General features: G+C 40.8%; 1 protein-coding gene across 13 annotated transcripts in view; it reads right to left on the reverse strand.

Annotated features, from left to right (window-relative positions):
* The window catches only part of TDRD12 (tudor domain containing 12), a 125767-nt gene that overhangs the window by 32519 nt on the left and 73754 nt on the right, over nucleotides 1–19494 (reverse strand). For 9 of the 13 annotated variants that reach the window (XM_077132251.1, XM_077132252.1, XM_077132249.1 and 6 more), the window contains 11 exons: nucleotides 18959–19019; nucleotides 18500–18607; nucleotides 16201–16386; nucleotides 10945–11101; nucleotides 10236–10363; nucleotides 8712–8903; nucleotides 8341–8469; nucleotides 7399–7516; nucleotides 6565–6704; nucleotides 6211–6431; nucleotides 3230–3329 (listed from right to left, as the gene is read on the reverse strand). In XM_077132251.1, coding sequence (XP_076988366.1) covers nucleotides 3230–3329; nucleotides 6211–6431; nucleotides 6565–6704; nucleotides 7399–7516; nucleotides 8341–8469; nucleotides 8712–8903; nucleotides 10236–10363; nucleotides 10945–11101; nucleotides 16201–16386; nucleotides 18500–18607; nucleotides 18959–19019 — 1540 coding nt within the window. Of the gene's footprint in view, nucleotides 1–1594; nucleotides 2483–3229; nucleotides 3330–6210; nucleotides 6432–6564; nucleotides 6705–7398; nucleotides 7517–8340; nucleotides 8470–8711; nucleotides 8904–10235; nucleotides 10364–10944; nucleotides 11102–16200; nucleotides 16387–18499; nucleotides 18608–18958; nucleotides 19020–19494 lie in introns of those variants that run through there. The other 4 variants (XR_013163505.1, XR_013163506.1, XM_077132256.1 and 1 more) reach the window with 3 other exon arrangements.

Below are 19494 nucleotides of genomic sequence, written 5' to 3' on the forward strand. Positions count from 1 at the left end.
AAGTACACAGTTAATTCCCCCATTTTTGCCCTTCTTTCTTTTTTAATATAGGCATTTAAGGGCAATAAATTTTCCTTAACACTGCCTTTGCTGCATCCCATAAGTTTTGATATGTTGTGTTTTCATTTTCATTTGCCTTGAGACATTTACAGATTTTTCTTGTAATTTCTTCCTTGACCCACTGGTTGTTTAAGAGTGTGTTGTTGAGCCTCCACATATTTGTGACTTTTCTGGCACGCTGTCTATTGTTGATTTCCAACTTCATGCCTTTATGATCTGAGAAAGTGTTTTGTATGACTTCAATCTTTTAAAATTTATCGAGACTTGCTTTGTGACCCACCATATGGTCTATCCTTGTGAATGATCCATGAGCACTTGAGAAAAAGGTGCATCCTGCTGTTGTGGGGTGTAATGTTCTATAAATGTCTGTTAAGTCTAGCTCATTTATTGTATTATTCAAATTCTGTTTCTTTATTGATCCTCTCTCTAAATGTTCTGTCCATTGATGAGAGTGGTGAATTAAACTCTCCAACTATTATGGTAGATGTGTCTATTTCTCTTTTCAGCGTTTGCCGCAAATATTTTAGAGCATTTTGGCTCGGTGCATAAATATTTATGATTGTTATGTCTTCTTGTTGAATTGTTTCTTTTATTAATACATAGTATCCTTTTTTGTCTCTTTTAACTGTTCTACATTTGAAGTGTAATTTGTTGGATATTAGTATAGCTAATCCTGCTCTTTTCTGATTGATATTTGCATGAAATAACTTTTCATATATCCTGAATTAAATGTTTCAACTCCTGTAGCTCATTTGAATTGTTGGTTTGTTCCTTTGACTGGGCCATATCTTCAATTTTCCTAGTGTGATTTGTTATTTTTTGCTGGCATCTAGGCATTTAATTACCTTAATTAGTTTATTCTGGAGATTGTTTTCACTTCTTTTACCTAGGATTTTCTTGCCGGATGAATTTGTTGTCTGTCTGTTCTTTGACATTCAGTTTAGCTTTTTCTGGACCTCTAGCTTAGGTTTTGTTTAACAGATCAGAATTTTTCAGTTCTGTTTTCTTGTTTCTTGCCCTGCCTATATGGTACCTTTCACCTCCTCCCCCTCCTTAAGAGAGTCTACTTAGGTATTATAGACCCTAGCTGGATTTTCCCAGACCAAACTGGCCTCTTGCCAGGAGGAAAGAGTCACCTGCATCAGTTTTCCCTGAGGGTGAGACCCAGCAGGTTGAAAGACCTTCCTGTGAAGTCTCTGGACTCTGTTTCTCTTATCCAGCCCAGTATGTGCTCCTTGTCTGCCTGCAGGTCCCATCAACATATGATGATGCAGTACCTTTAACTTTGGCTGACTCTCCCTGCTGGGGGCGTGGTGGAGACAGAGGAGATTGTAGGTTGGCTTTAATGGCTTCAAATTACCAAGCCCTGGTGTCTGAATTCCTTGAGGGAGGGATTCCACCCGAGTTGGGCTTCACCCCTCCCCTGAGGAAGGCACAGGCTCGAGACAAGCCCTCAAATAAGTTTGTTTCTGCCTATGTCTGGGGCACTTGCAGACTTTTCAGCCTGAGAAGCCCTGCTGCTATATCCAAAGGCAGTCAAGCCTTTGCAGAAACACAGCCACAAAAATCTGTTTCTTTTTTTTTTTGTCAGCCCTGCCCCCTTGGTGCTGGGGCAAAAATCAGCGACCTCTGCTTTGACGAGGTTCACCTGAGCTGGGGGCCTATTTTCAGTTGTCAGAATTGTTAATTAATGCCACAATTTGTGTTTGGTTGGGCTCAGCCCCTGCTGCCGGTAAAGTCTCTCTCCTTTCCCCTCTGGAAAGCAGCCTGTCAGGGAGGGGCGCCGGCCACTGTGGCTTGGGGAACTCACAGTTCTGGGGGGGCTCGCAGCTGGTCCAGCTAGTACAGACTGGGGTACACTGTGTGTCTGGTCAGTGACATGGCCCCAGGAGCTGTTCTGTACTGTTCTGGTGATCTAATAGTTTTTCTGGAGGACAAACTAAATCGCGTACCTTGCTAAGCCACCATCTTGGTACCTCCCCCCTCGCTGATGTTTTCTTGATCACTTGCTCTGTGCCAGACTTTATTACTAAATCCTTTATGTGCATGATCTCATTGGTGCTCATGGAGAGGGCAGCTCCGTGGGGTCGGGGCGGTTTTGTTAGTCTCACAGCATCATTTTTTAATAGTGCCAAAGGGAAACACCTTAAATATCCAGCAGTGTGGGGCTGGATACAGAACCATGGAGCACCTATGATGGTTCTATGTGGTCCTCAGCATGGGTCCACTGGCAAGACCCCACTTACCTCTTTCTCATCTAAATCCCCTTTGCAGGCAGGGCTTTCTTTCCTCCACAAGCACCCCAAGTGCCTCTTTGTGGAGGTCGTTTCTCACCTTGATGCTGAGGACAAACCCTGTAGGAGCTTATGCGGGTTGAAGTAAAATTCTTTTATAGTTTTTAAAGAGGAAGTGTTTGCATTTCCTGAAAAAAAAAAAAGCCCTCAATTCTCAAAGTGATTCATCCATGTCCCAGTATGATCTTCTTTTCTAAATAAACTGGGGCACTGAAATAAGCCACCTTACAGGGACCCCTGCTGTCGGCCGGATTAGCTGTGGGACCTCACTGCTGACCACTAGAAGCTGTCATCACATTCTATGAAGATTCTGCTGCTTAAGAAAAGAAAAGTGCTCATCAAAATGACCAGTACTTGGAGAGACTGGAGGGAGCTGCCTGAAACTGTAGAGCTGTATTCCAGTAGCCATGTTTCTTGAAGATGACTGTATAATGATATAGCTTTCACATTGTGACTGTGTGATTGTGAAAACCTCGTGTCTGATGCTCCTTTCATCTACTTTGTCAACAGATGAGTAGAACATATGGAATAAAAATAAATAATAGGGGGAACAAATGTTAAAATAAATTTAGATTGAAATGCTAGTGATCAATGAAAGGGAGGGGTAAGGGGTATGGTATGTATGATTTTTTTTCTGTTGTCTTTTTATTCCTTTTTCTGAATAGATGCAAATGTTCTAAGAAATGATCATGATGATGATATGATGAATATGCAACTATGCGATGATATTGTGAATTACTGATTATATATGTAGAATGGAATGATATGTTAAGAATGTGGTTTTTTTTTAAAAAAAAATCTTATAATTAATAATGAAAAAAAATTTTTAAATGACCATTACTTGCTGAACAAAAGGCTTTTTTACCAAAACTTACTTTAACATATCCAAACGCTGGCAGAGCTTGTTTAGATAACTTCCTTGGCATGTCTACTTCTGGGTTAACACGGTGTCGATCAGGACAGACCCTCTTGTCTCTGAAAAAAATCAACTGGATTTTTAAAACCAACAAACAATAATAATTATTGATGCAAATTTTTAAGTGTTCTTAAGGAAAATTAACCTACAACTGAAATGAAAGAACTTTTATTGCAAAAACTTTAAAAGTTAAATTTTCCTTATAAAATACTTCATTGACTAACAATATGTAAAAAGTAGAAACTTAAAAGTTACTTTATTGTTTCTCTAGACATTCTTTTTAAACAATTTTTTTGATGGTAGCATGTACATAACACATTTCCCATTGTAACCATTTTCAACTGTACCATTTAGTGATATTACATTTGCAATTTTATGGTACTATCACCACCAACCCTTATTAAAACTCTGTTCCCATTAAGCAGTAACTCCCCAGTCCCCTTCTTCCCACTCCCTGGTCATTTCTAATCTTTTTTTCTTTTTTTTTATGGGCAGACACTGGAAATTGAACCCGGATCTCTGGCATGGCAAACGAGAACTCTGCCTGCTGAGCCACCGTGGCCCACCCTTTAATTTACTTTTTGTCTGTGTAATTTGCTTATTAAAAGTATTTCATATAAGTAGAGTCATACAATCTTTGTCCTTTTGTGTCTGGCTTATTTTACTCAGCATAATAACTGCAAGGTTCATCAAAGCTGCAGTATATAAGTACTTCATTCCTTTTTGTGGCTGAAAACTAATTCCATTTATATACGTGCCAAATTTTGTTTATTCATTCATCTGTCAATGGACACCTTGAGTTATTTTCACCTTTAGCTACTGTGAATAACACTGCCCTGGTATACAAATTATCTGTTTGAGCCCAATTTCAATTTTCTTGGTATACCCCTAGAAGTGGAATAGGCAGGTCATATGGTAGTTCTATGCCTAACTTTTTGAGGACCCAACAAGCCGCTTTCCACAGGGGCTGAACTTATTTTACATTCACACCAATGACGTACAAGGATTCCTATTTTTTTCTGCTCTTCACCAGGATATGTTGTTTTCTGTTTTGTTAAGAATATCAATCCTAGTAAGTGTGAGGTGGTACCTCCCTGTGGTTTTGATTTGCATTTCCCTAATAGTTAATGATAATGAACAACTTTTCATGTGATTATTGGCCATTTGTATCTAGACATTCTTAAATGCGTTACGTAAATGAAAAAAAAATTTCCAAACTGAAGATGCTGAATCAGAAACATATCACTTTAATTCACTCTAAAGGTCAATTAACCCCTAACCCAAAAGCCATTTCTTAACTATAATGTTACTTTCAAACTGAGAAACACCTTTAGTTTCAAAAGTGGATATTCTATTAAAAGGCATAATGGAAATTGTTGCCAATAACATGTTCAGTGCATCATAAGTCAAAAAGGTTCATGTCAGTTATTTTAAGATGAAATTAATCCAGTAAGCACATAACGGACACACACGCCTCAGCTCCAAGCACCTCAGCTCAGATGCTGAGCACTGGCATGTCTGGATGGGTGAAAAATGAGCCCCAGTGACTGTTCAGATGTCCATGCTTTCTGAACGCATGCTCAATTCAATGCAGGCCCTACCAAAATTCCAGCAGAGTTTCTGAAGAAATTGACAAGCCAATTCTAAAGTGCATATGGTGCTAAAATAGTCAAAATCATCTTGAAGAAGAAGAGTAAAGTTGGAGGACGTCCATACCAGATTCCAAGACTTACTACAAAGCTATAGTTATACTTAATAGAGTGCTAAACTGGTTAAGGAGAGACAAAAGGACTGATGAGTCAGAACAGAGTCCCAAAACAGCAGATACCTGAGTTATATTGCGGGTGCCAATTCAGTGGGAACAGAATGGTATTTTCAAGTAAATGATGCTGGAACAAATGAGTATCCATATGGAAAAAAGTAAACTTTGCAGCATGCATCTCACACTATATACAAAAATTAATTCAATACAGATTACAGGCCTAAACGTGAAAGCTAAAACTTTAAAGCTCCTAGAGTGCAGGAGAATGTCTTCATGAATTTGAAATAGGTAAATATTTCTTACCCAGGACACAAAATACAGTCATCATAAAATAGTGGATTAATTTAACTTCATAAAATTAAAAAAGTCTGCTCATGAAAAGACAGCATTAAAACAGTGAACAGGCAAGCCAGAGTGAGAGAAGATAACTTCAATGCATATATCTGACAAAGCACTTTATGTCTAGAATATATAAATACTCCTACAACCCAATAAGAAAAAGATAAACATCCCATTAAAAAAATGAGCAAGATTCCTGAAGAGATATTTCACAGGAAGAGGCTGGGCAAATGTGCCATAAGCATATGAAAAGACACCCGACATCATTAACCATTATGGGATACACACTGAAGTCCCGATGATTCACCACCACACCTCGATGAGCACGTTAAATGCTGGTGAGGGCGTGGAGCCAGGTGAACTCTCAGGATCGTGAAATGGTCAGCCACCTTAGAAAAACCAAACGTGTGTCTAGCCAGGATCCAGCAATTCCACTCCTATATATGTATGCAAGAAAAAACAGATGTACATTTCCAGAGACAGGTACAAAAGTCTTCATGGCAGCTATATCCATAATTAACCTCAATCAGGAAACAAGCTACAGGCCCATCACCAGGAGAATGTGTTTGTAAATTATGATATATTCATATAACGGAATTCTGTGCCAACAGGCAAAATGAGTCAATGCTGACAATCAGGGTGGTGGTTACCTCTGGGGGTAGGCATACACTGGGAAGGCACAAGAAGGAATATTTAGGGTGCCCCCCTAGAGAGTGGGGTGGTGGCTACACTGCTGTATACAGGCACAACTATCCACCCAGCGGTACACTTACTATCTGTGCACGTGGATGCACGCCACACCTCAACTTAAAAAAAAAAAAAAAAAAAAAAAAGCTTACTTGCAAAAACCGAATGCCTTAAGATATGAACAAAGAGGCCGCCTGGCTTTTTTATCCTCTTTTGCTTCCAGAATCCCTGCAGCAAACTCGTACAGCTCCGAAGGAATTTTGGCATCAGCCCGCTCCAAGTATCGTAGGATACCGACTGCGTGGCGTGCATTTCTCTCCGTCAGCAATAGGACAGATTTGGCTTTTTTATGTCCCGGATCTGCAGGAGAACTCTTTAACATTGGGGGAGAGTAAAGGAGGTGGATCATTGCACCTGCTGAAACCATGAAACTTTGTGGGGTCTGAATTTGTTATTACAGAGAAATACCAGTGGGATATGAAAGGATAATTAAAAATTAATCAAACCTGTTCATTTAAATTCAGAAAATGATCAGACATGCAATACAGGCGTCCACCTAAAATTTTTGGCGAGGAAGGGAAGCTGAAGTGGATCACGCATGTGGCATCAGTGATGGCCAGGAGGGGCAGGCAGTCATCTGTGAGAGCTGCAGGAAAGGGGCCCAACAATTTCAAATGCGATGGGGTGTTTCACCTCACTCAAAGCAGGCCTGTCACCTACTTCAATTCATTATTTTACTGCATTTTACTTTATAGGCAAAGAAACTTCTCTCCTATTTTTTCCAACAATGTCACAAGTTCATTATCAGTGGTTAAATGCCAGAGGAAAACGGTCTCTCTTTTAATAAGCTCGAAAACTGCCACTATTAGAAATCTAGGCTGCCCATACATTTTTCATTTTAATGCAATTTCATTGCATTTTCACTTTAATGCAATTCTGCTGCGATACATCCACACAGCATAGAAACCATCTGAAGTAAACAATCACTGGTTCATAGTATCATCACATAGTTCATTTTTTACTTATTTTATACTTAAAATTGAATACTTCTGGTGATAAATTCAAGAATCATTTCTGACCACATTCCATCTTACTGGTGTGTGTGTGTTTATCTATCAATCAATCATTAAGACTGTGATCCTCAAGCTGGATTTCGAGGGAGAATGTCCCAGCAAGCACCTATATCCATCTCAAAAACCAAAATCTTAGTGGAGGTTAACATTCATTTTGAAATTAATATTACAAATAAATCCTCAGTAAACATGGGAAGTGTGATATATAGAGCTGAAATATATAACTGCATTAAAGACATGAATTTAAAGAGGAATAAAAACACTTACCTAGTACAATGTGAGAGCCAGAACTTAACTTCTTCTTCCACTGTTCTAAAACACTTTTTAATTTAAAAACCATCTCTTTATGCATTTGCAAGCAAAATATTGAACTGCTTTCTACTACCTAAAGGTGAAACCAGAGAGGCCAGTTCATAGTCAGCAACCAGATTCATAACTCTGAAGTCAATTGCTGCATCAACAATTATTAATATACACTCCTTTAAATGACCTGTGAGGGTATTACCTCACTGACCTAGGAATTTTAGAGAATGACATGACTGTAAACTTAAATAAATAAATGCATTTCCAAAGTTCTACAGTTTATCAAAAAATTTGCTCCAGGGAAACAAATATGAATACGTTTTTGTTACAATGCTTTTGATGCAGACTTGTGTGCACACCTGTACACGGGTACAGCACCGTTGTCCACAGGGGCCTTTTCCCTGTTCCTTCCAGCTCCTTGTTGCAGAAAAGGGGACGTACTGCTGATTCTTAGATTTTATTTTGCATTTCACCTCTTATTCTAGAATTTAATATTAATGTATAGAAAAAATTAATCTTTAGCCAATTTATTTGGCTTTTCTGACTACATGGCCATACTTTTCACTGTTCTTTCTTTTATATTCTTACATAGAGGGTGCAGAGTATGTTGGCATTTCTTCACAAATCAGATCCTTTTTCCATTCAGCCTTGACAAACTGTAAAGCACTGCTCCTCTCTGGGACTGTCTGGGTCAATGGCAAGGCTGGTCCCATTGACCTGGCTCCTCCCTCCAAGGTCAGACCTCCTGCTCCCCTTTCTCACTACCATCAGGACCTCCCTGCAGAACCCGCCTTCTCTTTGGATTGATGTTACACTGTGAAATTGTATTTCCTGTCATATATTCATCTACCCAGGGAGTCTCCTGAAGGCTCGAGGTTCAGCCACCGTCAGGGTGGAAGCGCTCACCTTACACACCATTTCTGTTTCAGCTACAGAGCACGTGAAGATCAAGGTCTTCTGGGCCTGACTCGGGACAAAATCAAGTGTTTGGAGTAAAGTTGAGGTCTTCTCACATTCAAGGCAAAGATGCACCACCTGGCAAGGAAATACACAAACAGGTGTTTACAGAAATGTTCGAGGCACTCTGATTTCCCCTGTCATAGGTACGTTGTGATTTTAATAGACAATAATGTTTAGAAAATCAATATAAATTTAAACACATGAGAGCAGACTTGGGTATGAAATCAGAGTACAAGCTCTGCATACTGAGCCGTGAAGGAGGGGTCACTTGGCTTGTGCCCTTCGGCCCTCTCACCGCCGCTGGCCCCCTGGCTGACCTGCTGGACGCTGCCGTACAGCGCGGCCTCCTCCAGGGCTGTGATCACGACGTAGGGGTCGCTCATGAACTCTCTCATCAAGCGGCCGATATGTGTGGTCCAGTGAACTCCAACGGCCACTATCTGATGGGGCGCAGATTCCTTCTCTTCAGCTTCCATATTCTTTTTAAAGTTATCTAATATAGTGAACATCTGAAAAAACGTAGTATAATGAATTTCATTTTTCTCTGAGAAGTGTGACAAAAAGGCTAACAAAACTAAGAGATGGTCAATTTTCTGGTCTCAGAGTGGGGCAGACGTTTCCAAACATGCAGGTAAAGGAAAAAACTACAAAGGGAGAAAGTGTTAAAGTCAATAAACACCTTAAAACTCCACTGTATACAAAATGAAAACATGAACAACAAAATGTGGGCAAACATATAACAGGGGTAACACCCTTCTATGCATACTTCTAAAAGGGAAAGAGATGATCCCACTCGCTGAAAATAAGCAAAGAAAATGAATAAGCAACTCAGAAAAATGGATATGAGTGACCAATGTGGATTGATTTTTAATTTAGGTTACCAAACAAAGACAAACAAATCAGGCTAATAAAATACCACTTTTTAACAATTAGGCTGAAAAAGAAGAAAGCCAGCCTGAGGCTGGGCTGGGCACCAGGGGAGGGGTGGCCTGCAGGGAAGTCACCAGTGCTAAGCACCAGCCACGCCCCTCAGCAGCACCACCCCAGGGAAGACAGCCGCTCCCCCAGGGAGGCCAGCTGGGCAAACAAGAACCTGAGACCCTGGACAGACCGAGGGACGCACAGGTTAAGGCATCCAGCTCAGGCGTACGCTCGGGGCTGTCCTTGCTCTCAAATAAACGTTCTTGGTCCTTTGATGCCAAAGAATTGCTTTTACTCTACTAATCCCCTTCCTAGGAGTTGCTCCTAAGAGAAACAAATACAAACAAGAGGTAGGATCTCTACTCACACACATACAAAAACTAGCAAAATGTCCAAAAATAAGATGGTTTTCAAAAAGAAGTATGTTAACGTTACGTCAGTACCACCCGGCCAGGGACAATGGTGCTGCCGAGCAGTAAGCGGCGCTCCGTGCTGTGCCACCAACCCGCAGACACAGGCCACCCGGTGGGACTGGAAGGCGCTCCCCATACAGTCTGTGATGCACAGAGACAAACAGGGGAGCTGAGAAAGACGGAAATAACCCCAAATAGCAAGAGTCTAAGAGTGTGGATGTCGTTTTGTTAAAAATGCTCTTCTCTATTAAGCAAGTTCTCCAAAACAAAAGTTATTGCTTCCATTATCAGAAAGAAAAATATCAATAAAAGTATTTTAGAAAACGTCCCTTGGAAAGAATGTTCTTCTAAGAAAAGAATTTTATCATTGAGAAGGAAACTCCTTAATTACAGAAGTTAAAAGGAAAACCTTTTTTTTATATTATCTAGACACTTTTTGGGATATCTCAAAGCAGTGATGATATTAAATACATGTATTTCTGACATCTAAACGGACCCAATACTTACCTGTTCATTAGCTTCAAAGAATAATACTTCTACCTCATCCAAAATCAGATGACAGAGTCTAAGAAATAACAGGCTTTGATATTTAAGAAGTCTCAGGAGGCTATGTGGTGTTGTAACAATCACATTACCTAGAGTTTAAATGAAAAAAAAAATTCCCATTTTAGATTTTCACAATTAACCATTAGATTTTCTAACATCTCCTTTGCTAGGATTCTATGTGCTCTCAAGAAATGCCCTCTCATTAAACAAGCACAAAGGCGTTTTTCTGACTCAAGGAGGTGAGGCAAGAGGGAGGGCCCTCCAAAGCCCATCACTGGTTATCTGGTCAACCATCGGTAAGGCCCATCACTGGTCATCTGGTCAACCATCGGTAAGGCCCATCACTGGTTATCTGGCCAACCACTGGTAGGCCTGCCAGGTGCAGTATGTTTGAAAGGGAAGGTGGGTTCTTATTCACCACGTGCACCCAGCATCTAACAGGCGGGAAGTGCACAGTAAACAGGCGATAAATGAATGAACTCACATAGTTTTAACACTGAAACAGATCAAACCTTCCCTGTCTACAGCCCTCAGTGATGAGGCCTGGACTCCGCTGCTCGGCTGCACCACGCCAGCCCTGTGCCATCTGCAGCGAGCAGGCCCGCCTGGGCAGGGCACGGCGCCACAGTGCTCTGCAGGGAAATCCAAACAGCTGGGGAAGGATGCTTACACCCCCTTGGAAGCTTCGTGTTCTTGGCTTCGTCTTTGTGGAGTCCAATGGTTAACAACACAGGGTGAAGTGGCCTGGTGGACATGCTATAGTCTCCCAATAATTCAAAAATATATTGGGCCTTTTTCCACCCAGGGCACACCATGACGGCGAGGGGCTGCAAAGACAAAGTCACACAATTTTGGACAAAAGTTAAGAATCAAACAAGTGAAGCTTCCACAACAAGCCCCCGCACAGAAAAAAAACTCAACATATTTGCTGTCATCATCATCATCATAACACAGATCAGAAAACTTAAAACATAATAATTCCATAAGACGGACTTAGACTGAAGTTAGAAGTATATTTCTGGATTATGAGACACTGAGCTATGTGTGTTATCAGCTGGCATTTCCCTGGAACTTTGAGTGACCGTGTCATACCCAGGACCCAGAAATGGAATGGATTCTGCAGCCCCAAATGGCCACAAAGCCATTTATAGTAACAGTGAAAGTAACTGAAAAAAGAGATCAGGCCTCAACTACAGTTTAAAGCACAACCAACCTGGCTGGGTCTAAGGTAAATTAGAGTTCAGGGCTGAAGATGATAGCATATGCACTCTAGACCTTCAGCTACTGTGTCAGACCAAAGGCAGAGAGGTTTATTATGTTTAGAACATAAACTTTCTGTAACGCAATCCAAACCAACCTGTCTGGATAGCTCATTTAAAGAACCAAAACTCCTGGAGTTCAGAACGGGAATGAGGCCTTGTACTTCTGTACAGCTTAACAGCAGGATGCATCTCAGACTATGGTGGGCTGAGACTTACAATGTATTAGTAGAGTTCCTTGAAGGTCTGAAGCAGGGGGGGGGAGGAATATATATATATTCATATATATGGAATTAAACTCTCCCATCTGGGAAACTCCAGGTACACTTTCAATCACTGGGAGCTCACAAGAAGATAGGCCAACCTCTGGATTTTGAGAATTATTCTTATGAAACTTATTTCTGTAGGGGAGAAGCTAAGACTACTCATAACAAGGCCTAAGATTTGCTTCTAGGAAGCCTCTTTCTTGCTCAGATGTGGCCTCTTTCTCTCTCTAAGTTCAACTCTGCAAGGAAAATCCTTGCCCTACACTCTACATGGTAGAAGCCATTCTGGGGTGAAAATCTCTCTGAACACGTGGGATGACTGGGATGAGTCCGTCCCTGGTACCTTGGGATTAACAACTGCCTCCCTGACCAAAAGGGGGGAAAAGAAGTGTAATAAAACAAGGCATCAGTGGCCAAGAGAGACCAAATGGAATCAAGAGGCTATTCTGGAGGCTATTCTTAGGTAGTGCAGTATCCAAAATATAAATATTGCACCAAATAAACACCCCTTCCTTTCATCTCACGCAGAAGTTGAAGCTTTAAAATATGGACTATATCATCAGTTAGATAGTGCTAACTGCCATGGTTTGGCTAAATCCCAATCAACATCACTCCTGCAGACTTATTTATTTTTTTTTAATGTAAGTTTTAAAAATATTTTTATTGAGAAATCTTCATGCATATACAATCCAAACATGGTATACAATCAGTCCCTCACAATATCATCACATAGTTGTGCATTCATCACCATGATCATTTTAGAACATTTGCATCACCCCAGAAAAAGAAAAAAGAAAAAATTCATACATCCCATACCCTTACCCGTCCCTTTCATTGACCACGAGTATCTCAATCTACCTGCTTTTATTTTTTTACCCTTTATCCCCCTTATTATTTATTTATTTTTATCATTACTTTTTTACTCATCTGTCCATACCCTGGATAAAAGGAGCATCATTATACAATCATCTTCAAGAATCAAGGCTTCAAGACACATGGCTACTAGAAGCCTTGGTTCTTGAAGATGATTGTCTAACGATACAGTTTTCACAATGTGACTGTGTGACTGCAAAAACCTTGTGTCTGATGCACGTTTTATCTACCTTCTCAACAGACGAGTAAAACATATGGAATAAAAATAAATAATGGGGGAACAAATGTTAAAATAAATTTAGATTGAAATGCTAGTGATCAATGAAAGGGAAGGGTAAGGGGTTATGGTATGTATGAATTTTTTTCTGTTTTCTCTTTATTTCTTTTTCTGAATAGATGCAAATGTTCCAAGAAATGATCATGATGATGAATATGCAACTACTGTGATGATATTGTGAATCATTGATTATATATGTAGCATGGAATGATCAAAAGTTAAGAATGTTTGCATTTGTTTGGTGTTTTTTGGTATTCAAAAAAAATTTTTTTTAATTAATAATAACAAAAAAAAAAGATTCAAGGCTACTGGAACACAGCTCACTTTCTGACTCTTAGGAGCACCTAGGCTTGAACTGAGACTCTCTAAGGTTTCATGTACTAGCATTTAACTTCCTGGGACCTACAATTCCTGGGGGTTCCCTAGGTCAGATAAATCCTGTGTGGACACCCCTTCTCAACATGAAACAGTCAGAAAAGGCATTGTCCACAGATCCCCATAGATAGGGAGAAGGACTAAGGGAGGAGGAGGAGATTGTTGTCAGAGAAAATGGGATTTAACGGATGAATGTGGCTGCTGAATCACTCTATTAATATTCCCTCTAGGGGAATGAACCTTACGGACAGTATGGTAGATGAAATGGCAGAAATAAAAAGACAAAAATTATCACTCCTATGGACTAACTATAACAACATACAAACCCAGAGAACTGAAGTCGCGAGTGCGGGTTATCAGGTTGGGGTCTATTACAAAGGTTCCTAGATTGCAAGCTCCTCCACTAGGTACCTATATTCAGGAGTTGTAACTGTTATTTCTAAATCCTGAGATGCTGAGTTAGATTTAGAACCTGGTCATTCCCTGAAACTTCAGGGATGTATGTGACACCTGAGATTCTGAGTTAGAGCTCCGAAGCTATGAAAGTCAGCATTACCCCAAACAGCAACCATTGAAAAAGTGATCAGACTTCAACTAGAAATGTGAAATGAAGTTGACAGGACTAAGGCACATCAGAATTCAAGGTAGAAGATGATATAGTCCCTATTTTAAAGCTTCAAGCTTTGTGTGAGACCAAAGGAAGGGATGTTTATTTGGTGCAAAATTTATATTTTGGGTAGCGCATTACCTAATTTAACTTGTACGGTCAGTTAAGTTGAACACCATGAGTACATGAAATCTTGAATAGGGTGTGAGATTTTGTTGGTTTGTCCAGGTTAGTGTGATGCCCCAATATATCTAAGAGTAATTTGGGCAATGGATAAAAAAAACTATTGGCAAAGTCCCCTTGGGGGGCTGGGGAGAAAAGAGGAACTATTCAACTTCCCCATTTGGAGGATTTCTGATATTCTCGCAAGCAATGGAGACAACCAAAATTAATAGGCCAAACCCTGGATCTTGGGGTTCGCCCCTGTGAAACTTATACCTGCAAAGGATAGGCTAAGCCTACTTAAAATCAGGCCTAAGAGTCACCCTCAGAGAACCTCTTTTGTTGCTCAGATGTGGCCTCTTTCTGTAAGGCAACCTGGCAGGTGAACTCACTGCCCTTTCCCCCTACACGGGACATGATTCCCAAGGGTGTAAATTTCCCTGGCAAGGTGGGACAGGACTCCCAGGATGAGCTGGGGCCCGGCATAATGGAATTAAGAAAACATTCTTAACCAAAAGGGGGAAGGGAGAAATGAGATGAAATAAATGTTTCAGTGGCTGAGAGATTTCAAACAGAGTTGACTGGTTATCTTGGAGGTTATTCTACACATTATATAGACAGCCATTTTTAGTTTATGATGTAGTAGAGTGGCTGGAGGGAAGTACCTGAAACTGCTGAACTGTTTCCCAGTGGCCTTGATTCTTGAAGATGACTGTATAAAGAAATAGCTTTTACAATGTGACCGTGTGACTGTGAAAACCTGTGCTTGGATGCTCCTTTTATCCAGGGTTTGGACAGATGAGTTAAAAAATTAGGATAAAAAAATAAATAATAGTGGGGGACAAAGGGTAAAAAATTGAAATACTAGCAGTCAGTGCAAGGGAGGGGCAAGGGATATGGGATGTATGAGTTTTTTTCTTCTTTCTTTTTATTTCTCTCTCTTGAGTGATGCAAACGTTCTAAAAATGATCATGGTGATGCATATACAACTATGTGATGATATCGTGAGCCAATGATTGTATACCATGTATGGACTGTCTCTGTGTGATGATTTCTCACTAAAAATACTTAAATACATATATTCCTTCTAGCCTCCAGTGTTCTGGAGCAGCTAGAATGAAAAATCTGAGCAGGTGGAAAGGTAGCCTGTGACAAACTCTGGAATCTGTTCTGCAATTATTTGTTGAAGTGTGGTTTGAAAATTATTGCTTTTTTCTTTCTTTGCTTTGCATATATTTTACAATTTAAAAATGTTTAAAAAAATGGGTTTAGATACACTGAGTCAGATTTTCCTAGGGCTTACGTCAAGCTCTTCATGAGTACTAATTCATTTAGTTCTTAAAACAATCCTATAGGGCAGGCTCCCTCAATTGCTACATGTGAAAGATGATGAACCTAAAACACAGAGAGGTGAAATCAGTTGCCCAAGGCTACACAGCTAATCGTGGGCAGTAGTAAGATTTGAACCCTGGCTCCAAAGTCCCTGCTCTTAAGTTAACGTCTCTTCTTCAGGAGACCGAGTTTCCTTTGGCACCTTCTGAACCCCACCCAAACTTTCCATTTAAAGGCTCACTGCCAGATACCACCCTGGGCTGTGTTTTCAACGAACTGAAGGTGAGGATGGGTCTGGTCTCCCTTTCCCTTATGCAGACCTTCAGAGAGCAAGCAATCAGATCAGGCTGAAAGCAGGCTGGCCATGGAGGTGGGGGGAGAGTACGGGGTCACAAGATGCAACACTGGACATCCCCGTCTGCCCCCAGCAATAGCTCTGCAGGAGGGGTCGGAAGCTAACTAATTTAGTGACATAAATGTATATTCATTTAATTTGGTTAAACCAATATATAACTTAGTACAGATTTGTAAAGGAAAATCATTAAACTATATAGTGCAATCAGAAAAATGAACTAGCATCTGTTTGACTGCAACCAATTACTGACTTTTTTTTTTTTTTTTACCTTATCACAAGTGACAGCACCATTTATGCCCTTCCTTTGTGCCAGGACCTGAGCTAGAGGTTTTTAGGCTAACAGCGACAAATGTTATGTGTAAAACTTTAAAATAAATATTTAATCCATTTTGTTATGAAGCAAAACTGTTTCCAACTTACTCCATTTCTACTTGGTAATGACTTGTAGCAGCCCCCTGTCTGCAAAATTGTAAGCACGGGTGGAAGGTACAACAAAGGGTCATTTCCACAATGAGAAATGACAACCACATCACAGCCGCGTGCTATGGGAGGCCAACAGTAAGATTCCGTGTGGCTAGGTCCTGGAAACTTATTCCTTTGAAGAGCCTACAAAATATCAACAACCAAAAAAACCACAATTATGTACAGGAAACTAACAAAAACCACATCATGACTACATTTACTCCAACAACCAAGGCACACTGCACGGCTGGTAGATTCAATCACCTTGAGTCTTTTCTCAGCACTGAGCTCCCGCTATACAATACCTGCTTCTCTGGACTCCAAATTAAAAGGATCCCACAGTTGGGCCACTGACCAGGTAGTTGCGGCTTTGGGGGAGCAAGGGTGTGGCTTTTTCTCCTCATCTGCCTAGCAACCTGCCAGGTGACAGTGTTGTCACCTGGAAGCTTTTTAAATACTGCCTTGAGGTGCCTATTTTTCTATTTACCTGTCACTAAAACCTCCCTCTGTTCCAACAGGGTTCTCTAAAGCACACTGATTTACTATATCTCAAAGGGCTGACCTCATCAGCTGTACTAGTTCATGAAAATCCTTCCCCCCAGAGCCCCTCTGAACCCCAAATGCAATTAGGACTGGTCACTCTCTACACCTGGTATTGGCTGACATCCTGGGACCTTCCTTTGCCTTCACCTTTTGTGAGAGATCCATGTCATCATCTCTGTTGGTTTACTTGTTTTGGTGGACCACACACTTCAGTGGCTTCTTGACAAAGAGTGCAATGGAGGTCAACTTGTTTGAGACTCTGCATGTCTTCTCAAAGTGTCTGCATTCTTTCCTCACACCGCAATCATAGTCTGAGTTTGGGCCTCTAGGTTGGAAGTGACTTTTCGTCAGATTTTAGAAGTCACTGCTCCTCTGATGTTACTGTCTATGGATAAGTCTGAGGGCTTCTGATTTCCTGCTTCTGTGTGTGGCACCAGTTTCTTCTCTCTGGAAGCTGTCACATTCCCGAATTCCTCAGGTTCAGATGCTTCACATGTCTAATGTCCTGGCTCATTAGTTGCACTGGGGATGTATGTGATAACTACACTTATACATTTTTAGAAATCCCATTTTCAGATATTAGACACCTCAAATTGAACCTCAATTTCTCTTTCTTTTTTCCCATATTTACCACCCACTGTCTTTTCGTCTACCTTTTAAGATTAGCTTCTATTTTATCTCTCAAATCTGCTACTGGTTTTTTTATTTCTATAATATTTTGGCTTTCTAAGAATGCTTTTTTCTTGTTCTCTGGCGGCCCTTTTTCTACAGTCCCCTGTCCTCTTAAATGATATCTGTTTATTCTGGTCTTTTTTTTTTTTTTTTTGCTTTTTGAGGGCTTTCTTCAAACCTCTCATGATGCCTGATGTCTGTTCATATTTATGAGGAGGACACTAAAAAAGGTGATTAGAAGCTCTGCGGGAAACAAAGTTCATCAGCACATGAGCGTCCATTTCCTGCAGAAGACTGGGCAGCAGGAGGGAATGCTGCAAAGAGCATCACCTGAAGGTATTTTTCCAGGGCTATTCTGGTTCTTCTGAAAAAAAACAAAAGAACCCCCCCCCCCCAGTCTCCTTCTTGAGAGTAACGCAAACCAGCTGTGGGTGTTCAGAATAAAGAGGGCAGGGGAGCTCCCCCACCCCCACCTGGCACCCCACTCCTTCCTCTATCAAGTCAGCCATAATCTGTTGCCTGTTTTCCCATCTTATTGAACTGGTGGAAATATACACTAAATAACTCTCTCATACTATTCAGCCCTGTGGTTTTAGCTTTTTTTTAAAAATATACATATATATATATTCCTTTACTTTTTTCTTGTTTCAGGAAGGAAGTAAAGAAGCATGTATGGCCAATTTACCAAGTGAAACCACAGGTGTGTAAAGCAATTCTGAAAAGAATGCAAAGAAGTAGACATTACAACTCTCCTGGCAACTTGTTGCTCCTTCTAAGCCCCTTTCCAGAGGCACAGTTGAAAACTTATTTCAAAAGAGCATTTAAGAGATACACAGTGGTTTCTCCACGAAAGAATTATTCACCTATAAAAAAGTTAATGTGGACTTACAAATAAATGACAAAGTAATAACCAAAGCTTAAAAGATAATTTCAGAAGTAAAGAAATTATACAAACAGAACGGTAGAACTGTTTGTTAACAACGCTTTTAGCTTAGAACAGGTCGGGATCCCTTCCTGAGTTCTGATTTCAGAGCGCACTCACCTTCTTTAGGTCTGCTGAGAGCGGTGACCTCTCAATGGTCAGGCAGGGCTCAACCTTGTTTCGGAGCATGGCCACGGGCTGCTGGAGGCCGGACTTGAACTTCTGCAGCTAGACCAACAGACACATTAGACAACCAGCATCAGTCCCGAGGCATTCACACATGCCCCCAAGGACTTCAGGGCAATGAAGAAAACACAAGAGTCTGATTTCAACTGTAAAAACCTAGGCATCCATACTTATCAAAAACAACCAAAACTACCAAAAATGAAAGGAAGGTCATCTATCACCCAAAAAAGGTAAGGAAAAAAAAAAAAAAAAGCAATAATTCACTAGATAATTCCTAAAAAAAATGTCTTCAGGTAAGTGTCCCAACAACATACTTTCTCAAGTCTGGAGGAGGGAGGCAGAAGAGGGATTAAAACAGCTTTTTCCTTTCTTTTTTTAGAGGGTTTGTAATACCTGTTGCAGATCAGAGATTCTATCAGCTCTCAGAGGATCAGGGTTTAGAAACTGCAGTAATCTGTAAAATAGTTAAAAGAACAATTCGAAGGAAAAAAGTTTACATTTCTTTGATTCAACTGTTAGTTTAATTCCCCCTTGCTTAGTTCTGATGAAGATAGAAGAGCTGGTCCTGGCAGTCGCTGGCTTCCCATCCTGGGCACGGTCGGTGTGTGTGCTGCAGCCACCTGCCCAGGTGCTCACACAGAGTATCCGAAAAGGGGTGCAGCCTGGAGTCCCAGGTCTGCTTCACCGTCTTATTTTGCAGAAGAGAAAACCAAAGACCAAATGGGGCTTGTCCACTTCCATCCTTGCTAACTGAAAGGAGAAGAGGTTTGGAATTCCCTTTCCCTAGACCCACCCAACTCCAGCAGGGGGAAGGACTAATGACAGCTGCAGAGAGCCCACAAACCAAAGGGGTACAGGGGACAGCAGGGTAAAGACGCCGGGGTAAACTCACGTATCAAACAGTACTCTTTCCACAGACCCCATTCCTG

The sequence above is a fragment of the Tamandua tetradactyla genome, chromosome 16 (genome assembly GCF_023851605.1).
Source record: "Tamandua tetradactyla isolate mTamTet1 chromosome 16, mTamTet1.pri, whole genome shotgun sequence".
Lineage (NCBI taxonomy): Eukaryota > Metazoa > Chordata > Mammalia > Pilosa > Myrmecophagidae > Tamandua > Tamandua tetradactyla.